This window comes from Erigeron canadensis, chromosome 5 (genome assembly GCF_010389155.1).
Source record: "Erigeron canadensis isolate Cc75 chromosome 5, C_canadensis_v1, whole genome shotgun sequence".
In the NCBI taxonomy this organism is placed as follows: Eukaryota; Viridiplantae; Streptophyta; class Magnoliopsida; order Asterales; family Asteraceae; genus Erigeron; species Erigeron canadensis.
Genome location: NC_057765.1, coordinates 1425171 through 1436503, shown reverse-complemented (window position 1 = coordinate 1436503; position 11333 = coordinate 1425171). Strand labels below are relative to the sequence as shown.

The following is an 11333-nucleotide window of genomic DNA, read 5'->3' as shown; positions in this document are numbered from 1 at the left end:
TATCGATAGCTTCCAGTATACGACTGTTTAATTAAATTTTTTTAACCTCTTAAAAGTTAATTACCACACCCCGGTAATTATTTTTTTTAAAAAAACATTATTAATATATCAAAATACCTAATTTTTTTTTGAGTTTATAAAAGATACACAACAAGTAGTGCTTGAGGATTCAGTGAAGTCTTCAATTAAAAAGAAATATTACCATTTCGAGTTTATTATTTTTCGAGTTTACAAAAAAACCATTTTAAATATACCAAAGTACTCAAGTTCTTCCGATAGGTTAAAACTAAATATTATTACTAAATGAAAAACTAAATACTTATAGTTAAAAAAAACATATCTTTTATTTTACAAATTGATATAAAATTTATTTATGCTATTGTGTATGGTTGAGTGTTTGTGGTATAGAGTAATAATTGTTTTTGAATCTCACAAAAAAAAACTTAAAGCTAATAGCTTGGAAAGTATTCCAACTTTGACACTTTTGCTTTTGTGGGGTTCCAACAAAAAAACTTCTATTCGAGGGAATGAAAGTGGGTAAAACAACTATATGGGGTTCCGTACAAGTTGTCAGTTAACAATGTTTTTGTATATCATTTTCTATTACTTTTAACCTATATATTTCTTACATGGATATAACATGTAATTATCGTTTGACTTTTCTTTTCTACGTGTACATTCCACTATCTCTTTTAACACTCTTTATATAACCACTTCTTTTTTTAAGTCGATTTAACCCATAAAAGCACAAAGATTGAAACACCATCTTTTTTCTTTTGTTTCCATCTCTTTATTTCTTTTCCTTGATCTCAACTGAAACACCATCTCTTTAAACACCTTTTATGATAAAACGCATGGATATTAATTAGAAAGTGGAATTCAAATTAAAGTAAAAACAAAGATATCATTTTCATCAATGCTTCCGTAACGATCACCGTCAAGGCAACAATCATTACGCAGCCTCTGGCCGTCTGCCTCGTTACATGAAACCCTGTCTTAAAAGATATGTAAAGTTGTTAGTCGCATTTGTAATCTATTGTAGATGAGTATGTCTTTCTATGTGTAATGAATTTTTGTTGGATAGATGATGGTGATTGTCATGTGTTGTATTGAAAGACAAAAATGGAAATTACAAGTTGTGTCAACAAAAAGAGATGAATATGGAAATAATCATTTGTGTCAGATGAATTATATATATATATATTGCTGGTAGAGTTAGGAGAAAAAAATAAAAAATTCTTTTCATCTTGACCATTTAAATTCATTCACATATTAATCTTAACTCTCTAAATTAAAAGTCAAACTTAATTAATGGGGTAGAGATACGCTTCTTCCTTGGTCATCTTCTCCATCAATCTATCTCAATAACTATCTATCTCTGATCATCCGTCGCTAAATCAAGGTAACGTGATGATTTGCCGTCGCCAACGCCTATGGATTCTATTGATTGTTGCGCTCCGATCACGGAATATGGAGGTAGAAGTGAGATTTGATAAACCCTAATTAAAATTTTCGAGGTTTTTTTCCTTTATCAATAATTGCTGCAAGTTTTAGATTATATTGATTGTTGCCTTTTAGATTTACTTTCAAGTATTTGTCTAATATATTTATTGGACATGGATCCTATTTTGTACTCGTACTTTGTATAGTTAACTTGTCATTTGACAAATATGTTGCTCTAAAAAATTGGGAAAAAGTTTTTAAAGTGAGTGGGTGGGAAAAAAAAAGACATTGGTCAAATTTGTAATGAAATATGTTGAAGATTTCATATTTTGGCTTTATAATTTTGTTTCACAGTTGTTGAGAGTTATTGACGGTGAAGCTAGTAATATGATAATGGGTAAGACCCCCTCAAGCGGAACCGAGAAGACTGGTTTAAGCCAGATTCAAAGTTGACCAAAATACAAACTTCCGGGGAATCAAGTAAGAAAAAATAGCAGAGAAAAAAAAGATAAAACGGGCTTGTATGCCGCACAAGCTGCTTCGTTTATCTCGAGTGGTAACATGGTAACTGAGCCTACAAAGACGAATCTGACTGACCAGATCTTAAGCAACGACAAACCAGTAGCTAACTCACTAAGTTTTCGTGCCTTAGAAATGTACACAACTGGTTTTGGCTCAAGAATGATGGGAAAAATGGGGTATGTAAATGGAAGTGGATTGGGCAAAGATGGTAGAGCAATAACGACCCAAATCACTCCGGTTAGATACAAAGGTTCCCGAAACAAGCTAAGCATCAGAACCTATGTATGCAACCCCACCATCACAGAGACAAAGTGAAGGAACCTAAATTGTAGGCATGCTTCATGTACTTTTAAGTATATATTTATTGTCCAAATTAATGCCCGGTCAACGACCGGGTATTGATCTGGTTTTGGTTGTATAAATGATGCCATTTTTCCTGGGTTTGTTTTAAGAGAACATTCTTGTCGAGAAAAAGCAATGGCCGGAGAAACCTATCAACCACTACCACCAAAGCAACCTTCGACAGACTATTATGAACCACCATAGTTGTAGCTTTCAACCGCCATCGGTCTCACTGCTAAGCATTCAACCACCACCACTCCCGTAGCGACAACCTTGAATCACCACCACTTTTTGTCATATCTGGTCAACACCTACCCACCTTTTCTGAAATTAAACATTTGGGAGCTTGGAAAGATGGGCAACTACCAAGAGTGTACAATAGTTCAAGTCATATCTTTAGTACACCAATTGATTAGGTAAATAATTATTATGAGTGGTGTATGGATTTGATTATGGTAGTAGCTCAAGAAAAAAAGGTTTTGAATTTGGGTGGGCATGCTTTTAAGGGGGAGAAAGTTTATGCTTGTGTTTTTTTGTTATTATATGTGTAATAAAATCCACATGTCGAAATATGTGGCTGATGAGATGAAAAAAATACTTGTGACTTGATAATTAAAGTTCAGCTCAGCTCAAACAAGTCATGGCCCCACTTAAGAGATTTTAGCCGTTTTCAATAGTGTAAATAGATTTGGTTCATTCTTAATTTGAATTTGATATTTCAATTTTGCTCATTCTTTTAGCTTTTTATCAAACATATATATGATGAGATGATTTCAAACAAACTTTGGTATAATGGATTTCGTGTTACCTTTTAGTATTTTTTATGATAAAAAATAATGCGAAGAAAGAACTGCTAGTTGACGCCTACATATGAAAATAATAAATATATGTAATTAGATTCACAAATCTTTACCCAGTGTTGTGAAACTCGGCCGATACAGCCGAATCGGATCGTGTATCGGCCGATTGACTATACGAGTTTGCCATACTCGGTCTGAAAATCGGACAGGGTTCCAGAATTGGGTCAACTTGGTCAAGACTCGGCTGTATCGGTCAAGGATCGACTATATGGGTCAAGACTCGGCTGTATCGGATCTAGTCAACCAAAGTCAAACTTTTTTTTTCTTTTTTCTTTAATTATGTTATTGTTTGTAGACAATTATGTTTAAGTTGAAAAATCATGTTATGTTTAAGTTTGAAGTTTTATATATATTTTTAACTTTTTCTTACATATAATTTCAAAAATTATTACTTTATACATAAAAAACACACTATTCACCGATCCGATTCTAATCCGATTTTTGAAAAATCCTGTCTCCCCCCCCCCCCCCCCCCCCTCACCAATCCAATCCTGATTCTCGAGTTTCGCAACCTTTGTCTTTACTGTGATCATGGTATTGGTTTTCATTTAAACGAATGTGATTTCAATTCAAGTAAACTGACATAACAAAATCATATATATTAAAAACGTAATCATAATAATTGCAACCGTGCAACGAGCGATTTTCAAGCTACCTATTTTTAGATATCATCCACCTTTTATTCTCTCTCTTTTTTATATGCATTTTTTTTTAAAACATCTTTAGTTTGAATCTTGACTTTTTAAATTTCTTTCCGGAAGTTATTACATGTATTTTGATATGACAAACTTTTACATGGCACTACATTTAGATACATATTTTCCTAGTATTTTGGATTTGGTTCTCACACATTTATTTCCAAAACATAATTTATTACATGTTTAACAAATAATAATTTTATTATTCAAGGATTAAAAAATCGAGTGCTACAAACTCATTAATAAATTATATAAATTCTTAAAAATAATAAGTATGAAAGTAAAAAATTTAAAATAAAAACACAAAATAAATAGTACAAACATAATTAAAGCTAAATTTCAAAAATCATTGACATAAAAAGTGAAACGAAAAATTGAGAACTAATAATTATTGCAAACTAAGATTCGGAGATGATTAGGTTTATATATTCGAACCTTACCCACTACTATTTGGGGTTTTTTCCTATGTTTCAGTAATTGGCACAAGTTTTTTTCAACCATTTTGCATTTTTCAAATCTAGTCTTTGGTAGTGCATATAGTCTAGATTTTTGTTGTAAGTTTGTAATTTAGACCTCTAGTACCTTGTTAGAGTGTTCTTATTTAATAAAATTGTTTTTGCCGTTTGAAGAAAAAAAAAAAGCGATGAATTTAAAAGAAGGCATACATAAAGTGGTTTTCCCAATTCTACCGTGCTATTTTTTTTTTCCTTTGATTGTTCCCTAAATTCTCCACAACAAAAAATGGTCTATACATTTATTAGCCATTCCACCAAGATTTTGATTTTGATTTGTGACATGTTACAACCATTGTTTAATTATCTACAAAATGGGGGCCTTAAAACTACACTATGATGGAGGTGTTACTCCAACAACCATTTTCAGATCGATTATGAAGCCTACCAAAGCAGATGATTGCTGAACTCTCGGCCTCGACATATTGGAATTTCCACGACATCATTCAAGTTCTTTCAGGAAATCAATGTTATCAACAAAGACCTGCAAAATATTGACGAAAATTATCAAGACTAGTTCTTATATCAGCAGATGCATCCAAAGAAGTATATTTTTCATATCAAATACTTTTTTCATTTCAAATAAATTGCTAATTCCGAGAAAACTGAATATAATTTCAATGTCTCCTTAATTCGCAATATTTTAATGCAGGATTCGGGTCTTTGTATATAATAATAGGGTGCTAAGTTGGAAAAAGGGTCAAACAAGTTTGGGCCAGGTCAGATTGACCAGCAGCTACCTTGAAATTCATAATAACCAATATCATAAACGCAATTTGAGACTATCAAAAATAAATAATACGTTATAATTTGTAGTAATAATCATATTCTACTATAGAAAGATTACTCGATCATAACAATGTGTATAAATGAAAACTGAGCCAAAAAAGTTTCCTAATCAAAAGTCAAATCCAATTTTTAAGATAATAACTAAAGCCATATAATAGATGCATATATAGAAGAAAATGCTGCAGAATCTTGCATAACTGAGTATGAGATTTACCGTCTTCCAACCATCGGGGTCTAAACATGCTGTTATTTTGGTGCTGATACCAGGTAGGGGTCCGGGTTCTCTGGTGATCTTCCCACCAAAAAGTTTGATCGCATCTGCAGTTTTATAGACATCATCTGTGCCTATTGCTATCTATTGTCAAACAAAACCATTAGTTTACCCCATTTGGTCCATTAAAACAAAAATCCCATGATATATGACAAAAGATATGACAAACTATATCTTTATTGACCTGAGCATAGGCATTTCCTTTGTCATATTCTGTGACCCCGTAGTTGTAAGTCAGCTCTAGAACAGCATTTTTATCTTCTGGTCCATAACCCATCATCGCAATGGTATACTGCAAAATCAAAAAGTTATTTTAATCACATAGAAATTAGAAATATATCAACAAATGGTCAAGTTAGAAGTCGAGAATTTCATGAATATTATAATGTCCACATACTAGCAGCCACATGCGTCGGAAAACTTAAAAACATCATTTGTATACAATAAACATCACCCGCGCTGGGTTTGGCACCTGAATAGAGGGTTAGGTAGGGGGTAAAACCGGAGGTCAGGTCAAAAGGTCAAATTTAACCACGTGATGCTGAGACAGGTCAAGTCGGGTTGGCCCAACTAAATATCAAAATCTGTTTAAATTTGAAATCTCATTTAATAACTAAAGCATTGAATATAATTACAACAATAATCTAATTATTAGAAATAAGCGATTAGAAGGTTGTATGCTAAAATGATACACTTCGGACTACTCTCAAGTTTTAGCCTGTTTGATGCATTCCATTCACACAAAAAATCTTTTACATAACCTAAATAAGATTTTAAAAGCCCAAATAGACCCATTCACAAGTAAATGAGCTGAAATTGCCATCTCTAGTGAAAAACTGATACAACTTTACATGACTTCATAATTCAAATTGAAAATTTCACATACACTTTAAGTGTTAGATGGAGCTAAACCCAGTTTCCTGGCTCAAACCATACAGAAACACAATAACAGCATACCTTGTATTCAGGGTTATCTCTTCGACGAAGGAGCTCCATACCAAATGCCTAGAGTAGATAAGATAGATACAAATATATGAAGTTAGTCCACAAAGAAATGTAGAAAAAATCCTGCTAAAAAATGTTACAATTTGATAACCATATTTACAAGTAAATCTCACACCTTCTCATGAAAAGCAATGGAACGATCAAGATCCCCAACACGAAGCATTACTTGACACAGTGGTTCAGGTGTAGGACCTCTTTCTATAAGTTCAAACTTATAGCCATCAGGATCTTCGATAAATGCAATAACAGACTTCCCACCTTTGACTGGACCAGGTTCCCTGGTTACTGTGCCACCTTTAGCCTTTATGAGATCGACAGTCTTAGCAACCTGCAAGGTCAAAGATCAACACGATATTTAGCCTTTATTAGATCGACAGTATCTAAGATTATGACATCTTATACTCAAGCAGTAACCTGGTTTATTGCATTACAAGATAATTTCTCCTTTTTTATGAAAACTCATACGGACAGATCTGACTAATGCCAAGTTAAAAACAAATATACTTTATCCCTAAAAGTAATGGAAATCACTGACACTGACACATACCACATGCCACAACAGGAAAATAGGCCATAAAACTTTAGATGCTATTATTGGCATTATATATTCGGAGCTAGTAAAGTTATCCAGTAATTCTGCTGGAAACTTGATTAACAGCAAGGAACTATACAGTGTATAAGCAGACGCAAGAACTGCAAAAACCTAGAGAATTCAAAAGGTATATTGTTCACTCACATCATCAACCGCAATGCCAAAATGACCAAATGCACTTCCAATGTCGTATTTATCTACTCCATAATCTGCCAGTATAGATACAAATTAGTCAAAAGCAAATAATCGAGATGCCACTATTGACCTTGAAAACAAATCAATGTGCCTCATATTTAGTATCACACTGTTGAAGCAAACGTCACAAAGTCGCATATCAATCTACAAATACCATAAATGTTAACATCAAAGTTATCATTTTTTCCTTTTCTTCTTGGAGGAGAGAAATTATAGTCACAAGAAGAGAGATTGTGTATTACATTACATACTTTATCAACTAAAGTGACCAAGGAAGTTTAGTAATAGTTCCAGATTATCAAAACAAAAGTATTTTTAAGAGAGATTACTGTATGTGAGTTCAATAACAAAGTGAGAATCTTCTGGTCCATATCCAAGAAATGCATTGGTGTATCTCTCCTCGGGTATGTCTCTTTTTCGCAATAGCTTCATCCCAAGGCACTCCGTATAGAACCTGCACACATATTTCAGTTGACACAAATGTTGACCAAATGATCTATAAACCTGATAAACGATAGGAATTAGTATACGGTAATTTAAAAAGTTACTTTATTGTTCTGTCCAAGTCACCGACACGGTAAACAACATGAAGCATTCTTCTCTTGTCGGTTTTTACCCACTCCAAGGCATTTTCCTGGGTGGTTGCAGTACTTCCCTGTGCCATGTTTACAATGGTTTTCACGTACTTGTGGTTTCCTTCTGGTCTAAATAACTTAGAAGCTTTAAGACCAAAACTTTGCAATGGTGATTGCACTGGAGAAATATACAAAGTCACAAGGTAAGAGATATAATGAAGCATGAGCTATAACCAGATTCTACCCTTAGGTGTTGACACATACGCACAATCTCACATGACAGTATATAAAAATATGAGAGATTTCAGCTATAAATTAAGATTAAAGCAGTGCCCATGATCAAATAACTTATATCCTATTCTTCTCGTCTAAATGATATATATGAAAAACCTTTAGTTAAATCTAGTGGTCCGTATAAATTTTAAAAGACAGCTACATTGTGATCTCTAGTCTTTTATGAGATAGACTCAATCATTTAGGGGTTTAAATCAAGTTTAACTAACCTTACCGGCCGAATATTCCCATCTTACACACACTTATACATCAACCTAATGTCATGCTAATCCATGAGAACACTTGCAAATATAAATATTTAACATATCTTCACAACCTTATATAAATTCTAGCCCCATGTTATAAAGTTAGAAAAAAGGGACATGCAAAATTACCCAATTGCCCTTAATGAACTAATTTACACCACCAGTTCCTTCTCTTCTAAAAAATCTCCACTACCACCTGTACATCAATTACATTTACATCAAACTACACATCTCATGCCACCACCATCACCAATAGTCGCCGCCACCACCAAATCGCTGTCGCCGCAACCGTTGCCGCATCGCGCGAGTACCCTTCTAGTATACATACATATTTATGTTGGTAATCATGCCATTACAAAATTGGTTCTTGCGGTTGTCACAGGTCAATCTTGTTCTAAAGAAGGTAAAGGTGCCTTTTTCTTGACTATTAGTCATGGAGTCTGTTGGGTTTGTTCAGTAGGTTGCACCCAACATTGTTGTATTCTCATTAGTTTTGTGTGTTAAATCAGTGTATTAACTCCTGTGTCTCTAAGTTTCTTTAACTATATACTATAGCTTGTTTATTGCGAGTAAAAGGCCTTTTGGTCAATCCCACATATTTTTTCCGAATAAATCTGACTCCAACTTGAGCTTCTTCAAACGTGAATTTAGCTCAATTTCGTCACTATCTGAAAGTAATTCAAAATTCCAAGCTTGGGCAACCAAGAACCAACAGTCTACCCTAATAGAAAAAATAATTTACTACATGTTTTCAGCCACATATGACATGTCAAACAAAATGCATAAGCTTGAGCTGAATTCCTCACACTACCGAGCCTCTTCAAAATTTCAAGCTCAAGAATTAGTAACCAACACTCTTCTTGAACACGCCCTTACACGTTCTCAACCAGATAAAGAACACACAAAATTGAATAAATGAACTATAACTATTTAGCTCATAATTAAAAATTAAACCTAATAAAGTATATTCAATCTAAACACATAAAGTACAAACAACTCTGTCAAGCCACATCACACAAACTTACAGCTCACGTTAAGACTCTTATAGGCTGCATCCATAATGCGTTTGTCCTAAAAAAAGTGTCTCCAATTTGAACTAGTTTAGGCCATCTCTAAGAAATCCTCTAAAAGGGTCCTCTAACTCTAAATATAGAGATAAAGAACCAAAAATTTCACTCCAATGGATCCTCTATATTTAGAGAAACATTTAGATGAAGCCAAGTTTCCTCTATATATAGAGAATCGCAATTCATCCTTTAAATCTACTTTCTGATTATAATCTATTTGTTTACTGCAAAAGGTGAAGTAGTAAGTTAAAACATTCTACATATTCTCAACCACATTGCGCCAAAAGCTCACTACTTTTTAAGTAGAAACTAAACCTAATTAAGCAAATTCAATTCAATCCAATCCATATAGACGCGTTCTCAACCACAAAACCAACAGAACGCGTAAAATCGAACAATAAATAACTAAAAGACCTAACTTAGCTTGAGAATTCCTCAATTTCTCAAACCTTATCACTACTTGAAGCTCAAGCAACCAAAACTGTGCTCTAATACTACATCTATTAAATGTTCTTATAACCGAACTAAAAACGCCTAAAATTGCATATAAATGCACTTAAAAATTAACTCATAGTCATAAACTAAACCTAAAAATATACAATTTTATAATCATATATACACAACCCTATCTATCCACATAAACACAAATTAAAACAGTATCAAGCTATACTCACATACAATACATATATATATATATATATATATATATAGAGAGAGAGAGAGAGAGAGAGAAATTTATACCAGTGGAAGAGAAGTGAAGCGAATTGAAGCGCGAAGAAGAAGAAGGATTGGCGATGGATATGACACCGCCAAACCTGGAGAATGATGATGAAATGGAAGGACGAATTGTTGACGCCATAGGTAATATCCGCACCATCTCCTTTCTTCAATATATAAATAATTATACGAACATATATGTATTTATATGTGTATATATATATGTGTGTGTGACTGTGTGTGTATATCAACAACAGCTGGGTGAAAGAGTGTGGGTGTGAAGAAGAATCTTGTCTTTTAGTATCAAGGGAAGGATTGATTCGCTCAAAAGATGACGTATCCAAGGGCCGAGAGTGTCACGATGGTTTATTATTTGTTTATTCTTTTAGGGGTTGTTTGTTTGCAAGTTAATTTGTAGCTCAAAATTTTGAATTAAATCTATATTGTCACGTGTCCTTGAGCGATAGTTGAAAGACCATCTCTCCGTTCATGAGGTTTTAAGCTTTGGGAAGGATATAAAAAAGCCATTTTATAAGGGTTTGGTTTGATATACCCAACTGAAAGGATTGGGTCAACTATATTAAACGTCGTGTCTTCGGTGGATTCGTATGAGGTTTCCCCCCATCGGGTATTTGAACTAGGCATTACTACTTCGAGGGAGCTCTCTAGCGCGGATCCGGTTAAGACAACGTATGCTAGACCTCTCGTTGTCGAATCGTTACACGAAGTTTTCAGCGAAATTCACTTTTCAAATTTTTTTTGTATTGTCACGTTTATAGTTCAGTTAGAGTATATATATATATAGTATTATAAAGCAAAGTGGCTTTTTTTATGTTAAAATATCAAACTTACCCTTCATATTTATACTACCTCCACACATTGTAGCCCTAATTTACTGTAACTTTTTCTTAAAACATTTTATCCCCTAAACCAAAAAAACAATTACACAAAATATTTACTCCACCCTCTCTCTGCTGGAATTTCCCCCCTCTCTCTCTTCCCTGTGCCGAAGTCACAAGAATCATCACAATCACCCCCTCCCTTCCTTCTCTCTCACATCGTAATTGTACTCCAGTGACACCATTTCTAGCACCACCACCACCATCCATCATCTCTACCTCTGGTGATTCGGTTTTCTTTTTGGTTCATCATTCAACGCCGTCACATGATTCGTATAAAACTTTTTTTTCCTTTTAAAGATGCAGG

The 11333-nt window shown here is 33.8% G+C and overlaps 1 protein-coding gene across 1 annotated transcript; it reads right to left on the bottom strand.

The window, feature by feature from the left end:
- Positions 1–4590: 4590 nt before the first annotated feature.
- LOC122599257 (probable lactoylglutathione lyase, chloroplastic) lies at positions 4591–10385 on the bottom strand. Its single transcript, XM_043771737.1, has 9 exons — positions 10152–10385; positions 7778–7982; positions 7559–7683; positions 7179–7243; positions 6558–6770; positions 6395–6442; positions 5622–5729; positions 5381–5521; positions 4591–4861 (listed from the first exon to the last, which is right to left on the bottom strand). Exons 1-9 carry the CDS (start codon positions 10285–10287, stop codon positions 4820–4822), a joined length of 1083 nt encoding a protein of 360 aa, XP_043627672.1. The 5' UTR covers positions 10288–10385; the 3' UTR covers positions 4591–4819.
- Positions 10386–11333: the final 948 nt, after the last annotated feature.